At 37.5% G+C, this 16,346-nt stretch overlaps 1 protein-coding gene across 5 annotated transcripts in view; it reads left to right on the top strand.

Moving 5' to 3' along the window:
- Positions 1-16,346, top strand: part of PPP2R5E (protein phosphatase 2 regulatory subunit B'epsilon) — a 74,178-nt gene that overhangs the window by 27,468 nt on the left and 30,364 nt on the right. For all 5 annotated transcript variants that reach the window (XM_032113201.1, XM_032113199.1, XM_032113200.1 and 2 more), the window contains one exon: positions 14,086-14,282. In XM_032113201.1, the coding sequence (XP_031969092.1) occupies positions 14,086-14,282 (197 nt within the window). The remainder of the gene's footprint in view (positions 1-14,085; positions 14,283-16,346) is intronic.

Raw genomic sequence — 16,346 nt, 5'->3', positions numbered from 1 at the left:
CGGCAGTCTTTATTAGTAAAAATGAGTCAAGTTCTCTTAATAAAATGGTAATTTTCTAATTACATACTGTATTTCTAAAGTAATGGCTTTTAAATACCAAGTATTTAAATTTGGCTTTTTAGTGGAATAATAAAGTATTACAAAGACTGTCAAGTAATTTAGGATTAATTCAGGTCATTTAGTTATTTTTCTCAGTGTTTTCCTAGTAAAAGATGCCTAACTAGTCTATCTTTCTCATGATCTGTTTTTCCTGTTTGTATAAATTTGCTTGATAACTATACAGAAGCAGAATAGTTGGGAGGAAATTCCAAGATGTTTCAACTTTTCATTAGCAAAGTGATTGAGAAACAAGGAGGGTTCACTGAGATGTCTGAAACATCATTTTGTAGCTGTGTAGCAAGCTGGGCTTGCTGTCACGTTCATGAGAAAGAAATCTGTGTGGAAAAGCACCCTCTCCAGAATGGGTTGCTTTTATGTGTGTATTGTCTTTGCTTGTTTCAGTTTTTAAAAATCTAAATTTACATGGGTTTTCTGTCATTTCTTTTGAGTAATCCTTGCATGTTTGCAGGTTGGTGTAGGTAATATGTTGGGGGAAAAAAAGGCTGGTGAATAGATAGGGTACAGTTGATCTCTAGTGCTGCAGTTATCTCCTGTTTGATATGGTGCTTTCTTGCAGGATTTAGAACTTTAAATGTCGTGTGCAGGAAGGCCATTACTTAAAAAAACCAGCACGTATGAGGGAAACTGCTGTAAAATCTTAGAAGCTAGAGTCCGGTTAATTTGTGTTAAACCCTGGAACAAATTTACTGGAAGCTTCCTTGTCTGAATGAATGTGAGACATACAGATTCCTCAATGCAGCAGCTCAGAAAGAGTTACTCAACCAGGTTACTTTTCCAGTTGTGACTAAGGGGCCAATTAGCAGCATCCGGAATGAGACGGCAGCGCCTAGGTAAAAATAGATGGCATTTGGAGAAGCTGGGGGCAGGCTTGGAGGAGGTCTTCAGCTGTAGACTGAGAGAAACAAGAGAAAGAGGCACCCTTCAGAAAGGAGTGTTATAGGAGTGTGTGTGTGTGAGAGAAATTCCATCAACAAGCAAATGTACAAGCAGCCCAGAGGAATGGCAAAAAGCAATACCAAGTTAGACCCTCAAACCAACAGGCCTCTGCTGCCAAAGGAATTCCTGAGCTGGGCTCTTACTCCCATCTGACAAGAGCGATAAGGCTGGCATTGATGTGAAAATGAAACAAGCTGTAGCATCCTCTGAAAATGACAGGAACCAGAGGTGTGGGTGTACAGCTCGCTAGATTGTTAGCTCTTATGTTCAGGATTGATACATTAGTGCCTCTGTCAGAGGCAGGAGTAAGTCACACACGAGTGAGTGATGCTTCAGTTGATTTGCTTGAAGGCAATTAGTTGACTACTGCTGGCATCTCTGAGACTAAATAATTAACATGCAAGGTACAGGGAGGAGAACTGGATGGGCTGGGATTTTGCTTTCTAGCCTTTACAGTTACAACTTAGTCCTGTGACCACAGCAGCTTCAATGGTCCTTCTCTGCTGTTTTCATAGGATACTGAAGCTGCTGGATTAGTATAGTTAAAAACTCTTTTGTTGCTCATTGACCTACTTTGGCTGTGCGTTAGCTCTTGGATTGGGAAAGGGCCATCTGTATACATGCCCATTGGTACAGCCTGAGTGTAAAGAGAACATAGGATGCTGTCTGCCTTCTCTTGATCAACCTCAGTCCAGTGGAAGCAATTACTTAAAATACTCGATTTTATTCTGAGTGGCTTGCTTCACTCGGCATTTAATAATGTATTAGTGAATTTGATGGAAGAAAGAGAAGGCATGAGGGATGCACCTGAAGTCCTATCTTTAAATACAAAGGATGTGTGTAAGTTAAAGACTTCTTACTAGTGGTCTAGTAATGAGCTGGCTGCTTCTTAAAAAGTATAGGCAAGCCAGGGAAGGTGTGATCTGTGTATTCCCTTGGACAGATACAAAGCATGTTTGCTGATCTGTACCTGCAAAGGCTCTATAAAAATGCTTTCAGAATGTTACACTAATTCACTGGTAGTGTGTTTAGATCACCTCACTTTTAGAGTTATCTGTATTTGTATAAATCTGCAAACCACAAACTTTTCCTGCTGAGTTTTTCTCCATTAATTTTTTGTGGAATACATAACTGATGAGACTGCTCTTCCTTTTTATTTTTTCATTAGTAAGCAATGAGCTTTCTGCCAATTGGAGCAAAGGTGTAATCACAGTTGTAATGAACCAGAGTAACACTTCTTGACTTCAGTTTGGCCAGGGTGCCACTTCAAGATGAAGTTTGTGACCTCAGCACAGCTGGGGATAAATATTGCTGGAAATCTAATTTCAGTTTATCATCTTCAACAGAGAAGCAGCTTAACTAATGAGTAGCTTGGAAGAGGTAGAGAGGGTAACAGTTGATGAGGAAGGGCATTGTTTGGTAACCACAGAGGAAATGTTTTAATGATATTTAATGCCCAAACTGTTACGTCTGGTTAATGTTTGTAACAGTCCAAATTGAGAAGGCTTTGCAAAGTGACTCAAAGCCCAGCAGAGCTATGCCTTTGGTTATGTTACTTGCATGACATAACCCTGTCTGTATAGTTTCTAATTTTCCCAGACTTGTTCTTGAGAACTTAATAGAGAACTTTTAATTTGTTATGGGTCAAATATTTATTTTTAAAAGCAATATGCTGTTGTAGACTGATAGTGATATTGCAGAGGGTCTAAGTAATTTCTAGAGAAATTCAGGTGCCAACTCCCAGTGGTCATCAGATATATTTGTCTGTCCAGGAGCAGACAGCGTTTCTGAAGAACAAAAACGCCTATAATGGATTTGCACACAAGCAGGTAGATAATATTCTGCCTTAAAAACCCTGCATTATTTTATTTAGTGTTTTTGAAGAGGTTAGAGGTAAAGATCTTCTGAAAAAAAGTCTATGTACCTTGTGCTAGTGTGAGGTTATGATAAAAGTTGTTCTTTAGACAATTATAAGTATTCTGAAATTAGGTCTTTGGTCTCTAGAACCATGTTAGGGAGATAAAATGCCTACCCCATTTAGGGTTCAAGAAGCATAATAAAAAGTTTCTGTTCAAAAGAGAAAAGTGGCCTAATATTCTGTCAGTCAATTTTACAAGTTTTAGCAAAAATACCTGGTTTAGGTATAACAGAGCAATAGACTCTAAAGGTGGGTAATTACTAGTAGATGAGTTTCTCATTTACACTGCTTTGAGCTGAGCTGTTCTGTGATGGACAAGATCCTATTTCTAAAGGAATAGCTGTTATTTTTGCATAGACATATGTAATGATAATACATAATAACATAAAATACCCAGCATAACACATATTAACTTGACAGGTTACAGACGAGTATTATATAAATGTCATGTTTTTGCCTTCTATTGCTGAGTTGTTCCAGATCCTGAATAATCTGAAGATTAAAAAGTTGCTGTAGAAGTGGTATAGAATGACAATGTGTTTCTGTGCACCTAGGAATGTGAGCAAGCTCTACGGTAATTACAAAAGCAAAATAAAGTAGATTTATATATTTATTTCCTGTCATTTAGACATATGTACTGGGCTTGGCAATGTGAAAAAGGGTGTTCCCTTAACTACCGGCTTGGCTGATTGGAGTTATTGTCACAAGGTGTTGAATAACAGAGTGTGAGCCTCACAAATGACTGTGTCTCAGGACGGCTGGTGGAGCCTGAGTGCTGGAACGCCTTTTCCAAGGAGTGTACGTGGAAGGAGGGGCTGGTGTTGTAACCGCCCTTCTTGACAAGGAAACCACATGGATTGTTTGTGGATGCAGAGTCCTCACGTAGCATCTTCTGAGTAATGCTTTTGAGTTTCTTAGCTGGCAAGGAGCTGTTATCCCAGTGTGCAGATCAGGATTACCTTCAGGTTTTCCTGTGTTTTCCCGTGGCTGGGATGTAGCAGGAATTATGGTCTTGTGCTCAGGAAACACAGTGGCTGGTTCCCTGAGGGACTTGCTGCTGCAGATGGAGCATCCCCTGCAACCCCAGCTTGCTTTTGGCATAACATTAAATCCAACTTGAGGTGTTGGTTCTCATCTTGGACATCTCAGTGGGCTGAAACTAGTATTTAAAAAACTAAATTAATAATGAAAGCCAAACCCCATAATTTAGTTGTTGTGCCATGCTGGAGCTCATGCAGGAAAGAGGAGAGAGGAATAAGAATATATAAGAAGTTGAGCTTTCAGTGTGTCCATTTGGGGACTTTCAAATGAATTCCCAGCTTATTTCTGCATCTTCTGTCATAACTTTGGGGTATGTTTACTAAATACTGGGGTTTTTTTCTTACACAAACATAGTATCTTAAACATGTGCAGTTCCATAAAGTCCTTACTTCATTACACACGTTGTCCCCTCTGTGGAGGGAGTGAGAGAGCAAACAGTTGGATTGTGTAGCACGTTACTGGAAAATGTTGGGAGACTATTGTGGTAAATTAGCATAAAGTATAATGTGTTGCTGACTGAATTCATACTGCCAGATGAGAAGGGAATGGAAGTTGTGTTTTCAGGGTTCAATTAAACTCTTCTCAATGTATAAACAGGGCTATAGAAATGTATATTTTATATGTATGTATATTATTTAAGCTAATAAATGTGAATATTTTAAAGTATAAACCTGATCTCTTAGACAGTGGGTTATATATGTAGAACAGCTCTCACATAATTATTTGTTTCACTTGAGAATGAAGTATTCCTGTGACTTCTGGGATAAATTAGTGGGTCAGTATCAAGCAAAGTAGCAATTCTGGCACTTGCTCTGAGCCTGCTTGGATAAGAGTTATGTTTTGGGTTTCCTGTGCTCTTGGTTCAAGCTTTTTTGCAAGTGTCTGAGAACTTCTGTATAAATTTCACAGAGCAGCTCTGTAGTTGGAGCAAAATGAATATTGCATATTTTATTTGGACAGATGGCAGTTTCAGAGCTCTTACTAAGCAAGATACAATTTCTGCATTCTTACAGGAAGCGTGTACAGATATATAATTTTATCATTATTTCATTATGTACTTAATGCATTGAAGAAATGAATTGCAATGCAAATCCTGGACTGCCTTGTGACTGCATTTAAAGTGGAAGGTAACAGTAAGATTGCTGTGGCGTGTTTGTGTTCTTATGTTTAATGATCATTACAGAGCACAGGCCTCTCATGTCATGCAAAAAAAAATTGTGATCTGGTAAGAATCTTATCAAAAGAAAGACAATAATCCTCTTAAGGATTCTTCTGTCTTAGGTCAGGAGGACATCATGGGGTTTTTTGCAAAGGTGTTTCTTAGTGTCCTGGAAGTTGTAAACACTTTTAGATTTTTCTGCCATCCAAGGAACCTGGAAACAATGTACTGTTCAATATAAATGGTTGGTCTTGCCTAATATCGCCATCAATTTACAATGCAAAAAATAAATTAAATTGTACACGTTGTAGCAAGATAAAGCTGAGGCTGCAATGTAATCCATCATTCTTTCTAAAATTAACAGAAAACAAGTATGATATAAAAGAGATTTGAGCATAGCATGACCAAGTTGAAATAAGGAGCTGAGACTTGGTGTCTATTGATGTTTTGAGTTCCAGTGCTCTCCTAAGAATTTGTGAATGGAAGGAGGATGGCGGGGTCCTAGAGAACAGCCAGGCAATTAAAAATACACTACCAAGCACCCTGAAGAACTGTTAGAGATTTTAAAGGAAAGGAAGACAGCAGTAGGATGATCTCCATGGAGCATTAAGCTGCCATTGTGCAGCTTTGCTCTGTATTGGGTGTTTGAGAAATCCCTTGGAGAACAAGGTGGCTTTGTTTATATGGTGTTCTTGCCTCTGGTCTTTGGGATGTGATTTAGAGTACAGGAGCTGAGCACATAGGTAAGTTCAGCTTGCTTTCCATTTGCTCTACGTGTAGCTGCTTTTGCTATTCAAATGCCTACAGAAAAACCTGACTAATTCTGGTGTGCAACTCCTCCTGGTAAGGGCTAAAAGGAGCTGGTGGAGGGCTCTGCACTGGAGGCATTACCAGCTAGAACTGAGCAAAGTTGTAAGGAGTAACACTTAGTGACTAATCCTGGGGTCTCATGAAACCCAGCTGCAAGGATTTTTAATGTAAAGTCAGTCTTGTGTTTGTAACGGAGCATGATGCTAAAATTTGGGAGATCTTTTAAGTTTGTGGATATTTTGATTCTTACACTGAGAATGTTCTAACAGCTCTGGGAGTTGCAAAGCATGAGCTGATTGTACTGTATTTTAGTGTTGTCTCCCAGGTTTGTTTGGTTTTTTTTTTTAAATACAACTGGGTAAATTAACAGGTTTATGTCAGAAAAGAACCAGAAACAATAAACTGTCCAACAAACAAACAAAAAACCAAAGTGGAGAGGTGCTTATGGTTATGTAAATGTACAAATTAGAAAACAAAGAATGGGGATTTTTTTTTTTTGTCTTTTTCTTTCTTTTTATAAAGAACATTTACAATCCATTGCTTTTTTTTTTTCCTTCTTGGAGAAGACTTGAAAAGTAACAATTAAGTGTTTCATATGTAATACTAGATGGTGTTAGGCAGAAAGTATGTGGCAAAAGTATCCTGATAACTTCTTCACAGGTCAGTATTTTCAAGTGGCAGGACAGAAAGCTCTCTTTAGTGACTGCTCAGCAAACTCAGTGACTTCAGCTCTCTGAGTGAAGGGTAGCTTGTACTTTGAAAGTGCCATTCAGTAAAAACCTACTTAAAACAACTGGCATGAGCTTTCTGAACCAGCATAAAAGAAACTTGAGTCACTCCAAGAAATTGGCCACAGTAACTCTGTGTTTCAGCAAAGTATGTTTGTCTTATTTTGGGACTTTTTGCCATGTGTTTAATTTAGGGAATTGAAATAGTACTTATATGTATTTTTGCCAGCTTTCTTGCTTCCCTGAAAAAAAAGAGAAATCACCAATAATTGTTTCTGAAATATTAGTAAAAATTGGGCGGAGGGAGCGAAAGTAACCTACAAAACCTTTGATTAGCCTGGGGCTAAAATATAAGTGTTAATTTGATGTCTAGGCAAACTCACCGTAAGTAATGTAATTGGATACATTAACGTGTCAGTGTCAAGAACCTCCAGATATGTGGCTGCTTAATCAAATCTAGCCCCTAACCTCTAACTCTTTCGTTCTTGTTTTGCTTAAACACTTTGAGCTACTACTTTTTTTCCTTTTAAAATATTCTGCTATTTTCATTGTGTTCATATTCTCCAAACAGTTTTTTCTCTGTCTTCCAAGTCTCGTGCTCTACCTCATCCTCTCTCTTTTGGTCTTTTAATAATTTTTTACGTTGTTTCCCTGTCTCCTTTAGTTTCCCACTGTGTACCCTTCTCATAATATTCACAGCTACTTTGCTGTTCCTCTGTATCTAGTGAAATGTTTTGTTACATTTATCTACCTGCTCTTTTTCCATCAATTTTGCTCTAAAATCTTGTCATTTGAATCCTTTTCCTTACCTTCTTTTTTACCTCCTTTAACCTGGATCGTTTTTGGCTTGAATGTGCTTGCAGGTAGAATGGGTAAACTTTGACTGTCTTGGGGTTATTTCATTAAACTCATCCCATTTCTTGAAGAACTAATGTGGAAGTGTTTAAAATTTTGTCAATTTTACCTAAGCAAGAAGGTATTGCTGGTTGATTATGAAGAGACACTGTTCTGCTGAGTGGGGATTATCAGTCCAAGCATAAGGGATGCTATATAGGCCAAATATGTCATGAGTCTGTCTTTTTGTGGGACAGCAAGCAGTATACTAAAATACCCTGGCAATTGTCTTCCATTAATTGCTCGGGAATTCTCACTATCCTCCATGTATTTCCTTGATTACATATTATCCAAGACGTTTGATGTAACTGTTTCATAACAGATTCCTCGTGTAGGTCAGTGAGTAGTGAGAGTGCCCACACTTATAAAGCCTAGGGCGCCCTGGAAGCTCTCCCTTCAGTTGAGGGTGCACATCATCAATGCCAGTTTGCACTAATATAGGGCCTTTTCAGCGAGTATTCATGTAATAATGTTTTGTTATGGCTCATAAATAGCTTTGACAACCAGACTTGTGGTCTTGGTTCCCTTCCAAGTTGAAAGATATTCACAGCACAGACATCACTGGGGAGAATGAGCAAGTGTTGGTCACAGATTAACAAAGCGTAGCCTAAAGGAGTCTCTTCCTTGAAACTTTGACTGCCGTGGCTGTGGATTGAGCTGTATGAAAATAAAGAGATTTAAATTATTGCGTGCACTATGCCTGCAGTGGAAGTAGGCAAAAGGTTCAAGTGAAACTTCATAAAGTGTAAAAGTATAGTTTTTAAAAATATGGTTTATTACATTCTTTTTATTGTCATTTTTTAGCCCTTCATCCATTTATTATTCTATTCAGGGGCTGAAACTCGAGCTAATACTACTATATGAGTAAAAGCAGAATTTTGATTAATACAGCTACATTACAGATTTTGGCAGTTTATATGACTAAGAATACATCTATTAAGGAGTACTCCATGTTGTTTGTAATGCTGCCCCATCTGCACTCAAGGCACTCAAATGATATGTTAGAGGTACGCTGAGTTTAGAATACCCACCCTAGTAAATGATATTTGTTGAATGTCTGTGAGATGATTGGGGGGTGTTGTAAGCAGTGGAGGGATTTGCAGATCCAGGATCCCTGTGGAACTACCCAGGAGACTCCCACTTGGTGAGAATTTGCTCAGTTTGATTAGGGGCAAATTTATGGCCAGAGAAATAATTCTCAGTTTTGTGACAGATTATTTGAAGAGACACTGATTATCAGGAAATTGGTGGATTATGTCCTGTGTTGCACTTCTAATCATGCAGTTTGAATGTGCTGGAAATAGTATGTTAATGTTGTGCTTTTTCTTTCTGCGTGTGTTCACTCAGGAGAGTCAGCTTGAGTTTGTCCCACTGTATTTATTGCTGTGTGAATAATTGTACTAGTTAGGTTTTACATATTTGGAACACAGTGCGTAACTGCTGCCCTGCCTGTATAATTATTAAGTCTAGAGAATGGGTTGGGGAAACAGCTTTGAGAAAAGCGCCTCTTATAAATGAATGATTACTGACTTGGCAAAGCATTCATAATATCGACAGCCAGTTAGAAAAATTAAATCAATGCAATCAGGATAGTGATTATTTTTCTTGGGAAGTGTATGTGTAAGAAAGAGAGCAAACATTTGTACTTCTTGGAATGTTAACACCAGTATTCTACTGTGAAAAGTGAACTGTAGAAACATGGTTGTTCTGTATTTCAGGACTATAAGTTAGGGAAAGTTTTGAGCTGGGTGTTGCTAGACCTTCTCTTGAAGTGAACTTCTCAAAGAAAACCAAAAAGCTTTCAATTTCAAATTTGCAAGTTTTATTGGAATGAAAGGTAACTTCTTCCAAAATAAAATCGTCATAGTGATTTGTGAGAGTTAGATGTAAGAGGTTTATGCACCACTGCCCGCTTTGTGCAGGTGTGTCCTTGATGCAGTACTTGGTTATATTCAATGTTATTTGGTGACTGGCAGCAAAGCATGAGCAGTTTGGGGTTTGGGAGCTTTTTATATCACAGGGAGATCTTACTTAAATAGAAAAAGAATTGTCCTAGGTTTACTTAGAAACTGGAAGATATGAAAACTAAAGAAGAATTGAGGAATTATTTTGCCCTTAAGTCTAAAGGGAAAGTTGAAATTTTGCGGTTTAGTTGAAAGAGGAAACAATCTCAGAGGTGGAGTGAATGCAGAGTTCTCAGATGTTGGGACATTATAAGGAAGTTCTTAAAATTAATGTGAGTGAAAATGTTATTAGTCTCTCGTCCCCATTTCAGATTTACATTGGTTTTAGTATGTGTTTTTATTTTTCATGTTTAGTGTGGTGTTCGCTTTTACTGTCATACAAGAAGATGATGCTAATTCTCCATGCAAATGTCATCTTCAAGCTAATGAATACCAGTGATGTATATACTGGAAGCAGTAGATATTCTGAGAGCATTTTGATTTTAATGATTCATAAACGTTCTGATAGTGCCTGTGTGGGTGAAGGGTAGCATGTGCGAGCATACTCTAGTTCTGCTTAATACTTCATATGTTATTACATCTTTTGTCTTGTTTTATTCTGATTTTGGGCCCTATACTGCCCTGTATCGGCAATCCCTTGGCTTTCCTCACAGTTGCCATGCTGCTTTAAGCAGCTCAATCCCTCCCTTCATCTTCACTTCTTCACTTCCAGCATTGTATCCTTCATTGTGAAAGGACAGGCAGGAGTGGATCAGGGAGCTGATCCACGTGCTCCCTCTTCCTGGTTGTTCACTTGCCAGGGAGAGGAGAGCCATAGCTCACTTCTCTGGATGCAGTTTCTCTGGTGCATGGTTTGTTTCTTATAATCGAAAATGAGTTACTTGTAAATTACTTTAGTTGAAACATGAATGTAGTATAAAGATTAATATGTTTTTATCGATGTTAGAGACTTGAAATAAAAGTGTGCTATCAGATTTTATGTCTTTAGTTGATAAAAGGATGCAGAGTCAGAGACTGATGAGAAGGGATGGGCTGGTTGGATTAGGATTATTTTGGGAAAAGGCTATTAAGAGAGAAACAGAATTGCTTTAGCCATTTAGGAATTAGTATTTCAGTTCTTGCAGTAACAATTGTTGTCCATGTCTAATAAAAATTATAGTACTTTCTGTCAGTTTTTCTGATAACTTTATAAAAACTTGACTTCAAGGCTCTGATTCTGTCTTGATTGTGAGCATTCAGATGTAGTAGTGCTTGCTTTCACTAAGCCGATTTCTTTTGAATCTGTGAATACTCACTGTATTTCAAAAGCTCTGTACAGTTTTGAATGGCTAAAGAGAAAACTGACAAGCCTGAAAATTAAATTGTAGCAAAGACCTGAAAATGAGGAGAGTTCTCACAGTCATCTAGACAGTAACTTACCGTGCTTTAAATTTTGGTTTTAATAAATGTATACTCCTCTGTGCATTTGACAGAAAGCATGCATGCCACTTAATAGTGTCACTTTGATTTTATTTTATGGTTATTAAAGTATTAGGTGTATTTACACAGATTTATTAGAGCGGTTGCTAAATTTTCAGTTCTTTTATGTGAAAGTAGATACAATGGTAATATTGTAGGTTATTAAATTTTGGGACCTAAATGTTTGGCTGTGTGTTAGCACAGGAGTAAAATTCATTGAAAGCTCTTGAGTATCTGCTGAGAAGAAAAGGGTTTGCTGTCTTTCATCAGCCGGCTGTGAAAATCTGTAAGGAACTGTGTGTTTCATTCCAAGTTGTTGCATTAAGGAGTTCAGGAGTTCTGCTGTGGGGTCTGTAGGTCTGTGCCCCAAATACCAGAAAAAGAACCTCCCCACCCCAAAATTTCAAACTGGCTAATGCCATGGTCTGTGTGGGAAGGCTGGGAACGTGGAATACTGATTTTGTTTATTTATACTGCCCTTTTCTTATCTTAGGACCCCCTAATTTTTCAAGTATATTTACTCTCATACACTTTTCCTGTTTCCAAGTACAAAAAACCTCAGGTATTATGTGTTACCCTATTCCCAAGGCACCCCAAATTCCCAGGAACATTGAGAAAAATTACTGAGCGGAACTTCTTAAGAGCTGTGTTCCCTAGTGTGAGTGGCAACTTGCTCAATAAAGAAAAGCAGATATGACCTGAACAATTAGTTTATGGGGTTTTATTCTGTGGGGCTTTAAGGTTCTTTTGTTGTTTGTTTGTAGGTTTTTTGGTTGGCTGTGGTTTGTGTTTTCTTAGCTTGCCCCTATGGTTCGTATGGCCTGTTGATGTAGTCAGACTGGCATGAATTTCACGTAGTGTTTTAGAGTGGTTTTTCTTGAGAAGAACTTAATTATATTTTTTGTTTTGTTCCCACACCTCCAGATATTTAACTAGAGAAAAGAAAACAAACTTTTATGACTTATTTTAATGCTTTAGTAATTTTAAAATTTTTATTTAATACAAACCCTGCTTAAAATTAGTGTAATCTTGAGTCATATATATGAGTCTGGTTTTAACTTGTGCTGAATTGTATCTTAATGGATTCCCACTTGATTTCAGCCTGTTTTTCTTTGACTGTAATGTCCTTGTTGGTCAAAGCAAACATGTAAAAGTCATGTAGAACAGTGCAACCAAAACCCCGTTATAGTCATGTAACAACATAGATTGTATTGATACCTTTTAAATATTTTCAAGGTCTGTGGTGAATTATAGGTAGTATAAGAAGGAGTGGAAGTTTTAAAAATAATACTTTTGAAAAGTAACCAATTGCACTTTTTATTTTTGTTTTCTTTTTCTCAGCCTGTATATAAGGCTGTCTTTGGAAGAAATTTTTCATCATTTGACTGTTGCCTGCTTGTTAATAACAGTGAATTCTGAAGTCCATTCTCATTCTCTCTATGATTTGAAGGCAGGTAGTCAAGAAAGCAGTCACAGAACTCTGCTTCCCCAGGCCCTTTATGTCCTGTAGGGCTGTAACCTTAGAAAGGTCGTGTATAGAAATGATCTTTTTTGTAATGGGTGAAGGCTAATGAGTCTCTGTCTCCTTGGCTCATCTTAGGTTTCAGCTCTGCCTGCTCTGAGGTGTTTGAACGTGTGAGAGAGACCTGGCCAGTGGAATGGTTTTAGGGTGCCTGGTTTTGGGACTGTCAGTATTCCCGAGGTGTTTGGGGAGGATTCTTCTCCCGTGTAGATTCCTTTTTGAATTCTGTCACTACTTTAGTGCTGTAAACAGAAACAGGTTCAATAAATGGCTGCATCTTTATTTGTACTGCAATCCATGTTTATTCTTTTTAGTGTTTAAGCACTGGTTTTAATTAAATTGAAGCACTGTGTTTAAGCAAAACAGATTCATGGTACTTAAGCCTTAAAACTACGTAAACTACCACACAATTACTAACAGCTTCCAGCATTTGCCAAGTATTCCTTACTAGGACTTATTCTTGTGTCAGTAATAAGAAGTTCCATCTTAAATTGGCCTTTTAGAAGTCCAGGTTTTAAGAAATAAACATAAATTCTTTACTATTAAAGTTTTTTTAAGGGAGATCAGGAAGGTTAACCAATGGATTTTGGTGCTGAGGCAGGCATTGGTGCATTAAATAAAACAAGGTAGCTCAAAGGAGGTGAAGTGCTCACTAGTCTGAGGGCAGACTTTCAGAATAAAAATGTGGATTTCATTTCTGCAACTTTCACTATTGATATCCTATTGTGTACATGAATATTGGATAAATGAAGCTGTCTGTGTATTCTTTCGATGCATTTGGTAAAGTAACCAACAACTAAGAAGTTGAAATTCCTTTTATTATTATAGTAAGTCTTTTTGTTTGCTGAGAATTAAGCAAACAGAGCAAAAGTAGTGAGTTCTGCTTACTTTATTGGTCAAGCACATATTATTTTTTGTGAAAATGTTTCCAGTTGATGCATGTTATGTGTTCATAGTGCAGCAAAAAAATCCTCACTGTATTTCAGTGAAATTGATTTTGCTGTGGAGAGTGTCAACATGGAGGTAATGATTGAAACTCAAAAGTTGCTTGTGGAATTGCGGTCTTGCTGTGTATTCATATGCATGCATTAATGTATATTCATGCAGGGTTATAAATGACACAGTGTTTCTAGAAATATAAATTAATCAAGCTCAATGTGTTTGACAGTTTTTTCATCCTTCTTTGGAGTGTAAGTTAACAATGGTGAATACCAGCCTCCAGTCAAAGTCGTGGTTTATTGTAAAATTAAGTCTTGAATGCTGGTGTGTTTCCATTCTCTACTTCAGCCTGGACTTTCTTGGTGAACTTTATTTTCCTAATAGCAGGTGATGATTAAATTCCTTCTACAATACGTTCAAGATCTCAAACACACAATAGTAATACAGTTCCTATAAGTGGTTCATTTGTTAATCTGAGCTCTGTTCTACAAGATTTGTATGAATGCTGCTTTCCTTTGAAATTGATCTTCAAAAAGAAATCCTGTTTTGTATAATAAGATGCCAGACTCACAAAGATTTCCTTTCTTGTTTCATAGACGTTCCATCTTCAGAGCAGCCTGAACTGTTCCTAAAGAAACTTCAACAGTGCTGTGTCATTTTTGACTTCATGGACACGCTTTCAGACCTTAAAATGAAAGAATACAAGCGCTCCACTCTTAATGAACTGGTGGACTACATTACAATAAGCAGAGGCTGTTTGACAGAGCAGACTTACCCTGAAGTAGTTAGAATGGTGAGTTCCTTCTTTCTCGTGGTATCTCTTTAAATACACTTGCAATTCCAGTTACACACTGTGGGCGAAATTGAACCCTGGAGTAGGTGGATTAAATTATGCCTTTGGCTTGTATTTGCTAATACACATTGCTTGGGGATAATTCTTTAAAGACAAAAAGATTAATTTTTATATTTTTTTAATTAAAGTCAAGTAGATTTTGGTTATTATAGTGTCACAAATGTATGAAAGGAAACCTGGATTGTTTCCCGATGGAGAAAGACAGCAGCCATAAAATCAGAGTCCCTCATGTTTCCTGCAATCTACCTTGCCTCTCCTCCCCAGTATAAATAATGGAATAATTTTTGCAAGTTTCTTATCTTTCTTTGAACTTTCTCCAAGCTCTTGGGTGTCTACTTTAGGTGGAGATAGCTTAAAGTATGCATGAGTAATAATTTAAAAATAATAAATGCTAAAGATGTATAGAATTGTTGTGAAAATTTCCTGGTTGGGTTATGTGGATTCATAGCAGGTGCTGTTAGAGTGAGCAAGATTGCTCAACAATAAAGCCATACCTTGTATATATAAATGGTCAAATAATAGCATTTTCAATGTAAAAATGGAAACAGTACCAGATGCTGCATGGTGAGGAATGTTCATTGCAACTGGCAAAATCAATCACTGCTATAAAATGTTTGTTCTGGACTACTGTACAGAACCCTTAAACCTGTTCTCTGAATGAGAAAACAATTAATTAAATACAGATTTGGGGATGTCAGTTTCCTAATGATACTGTGTGATTGTGGAATCCATGGCCTATGTGCTGGAAGAAGAACATGAATAGCTTTTGCATTGCATTGTGTATGTTTCTCACTTCTTTTCTGACACACAGATACATGCTGTGTTGCTTGTCTGTAATACTTAAAAATAGCTGTAAATTGTGACAGCACCATCAAGCAGTTAATCATGAAGGAAAAAACCAGAATTAAGTGTGTATGAAAAAATCCTAATACGGCTTCTTTGTGTGTATGCATTGTCAGAAATCCTTCTCCTTCTCTCTATCCCCCTTCTGCACTGGACCAGTCTTGTGAATGAACTGCTTGCTGTGTTATTTCTTCAGTATGTGATTTCATGCACCATTCAAATACCAGGCTGAATACAGAATGACTATTTTTTTTTTTTTCCTCTATTTTTCTGCTGGTGCTGCACTGTAGTTCTAAATGGTTTGCAAATGTTAGTTTAATCTAATGTGTACCCCTTGTGATGAGCAAAGTGTATCATACCCTTTGCATGGAAAGGATGTTGATGCACAGATAACTTCAATAAAATGGGGGGCTTCTTCTGTGTGTAGCAGATGCCTCTAAACTCACCCCTCAGAGAACTTGGTAATTTTTTTTAGCATTTTTGTTACTGAGGTTGTATTCTTGTGTCGACTTCGGTTATAGTTGTTTACTGCAGCAATATCTCGTGAATAAAAACTCTGCAATTTAGTCTTGCCTTTGCTTGGGCCCTAAGAAACAAGAAGAATTTGATTGGTAATTACTTATGAAGTTCAATTTGAATCATAAATCAAAGTCTATGAAACAAGGTGATCTTGAACTATGGAAGACGTGCAAAACCCCTTTGGCATCGTGTCCTGCTGTCCCCACAGTCACTTGTGTTGATTCATACAACAGTTTTTATCTTAAGGAAATTATGTATTGCCTAAAGAGTTTAAAAAGCATGGTTTTAAATAATTTCTCTAAATACAGTCTGTATCTATGATATGGAGGAGTTATTGGAAAGAAAGATACAGCTTGAATCTTTCCAGTGGATTTCATAGAGGTTTACTAATGGAGCTTAAGAAATTCCAGTTTCAGCTTAGCTCCTTTTTCATAGAAAACTGTTGTCTCATCTTTTCCTTTCATTGCATCATGCCCTTCTTTATTCTACTTTCTTCTACTTTCCATTTGTGTTGTTGAACCCAGGCTGTTTTCAGTGCCGGGGTACTGAAGCAGGGGAGGACTGTGAATACTCTCATGTCCTGTGTGTTTGGCTACCGAGTGCCCCCTGACTGTCCAAACCTGGATTTTTTTATAAATAAAA

This window comes from Corvus moneduloides, chromosome 6 (genome assembly GCF_009650955.1).
Source record: "Corvus moneduloides isolate bCorMon1 chromosome 6, bCorMon1.pri, whole genome shotgun sequence".
In the NCBI taxonomy this organism is placed as follows: domain Eukaryota; kingdom Metazoa; phylum Chordata; class Aves; order Passeriformes; family Corvidae; genus Corvus; species Corvus moneduloides.
Note: the sequence above shows the minus strand (reverse complement) of the source record. Positions and strands in the feature narration are given on the sequence as shown.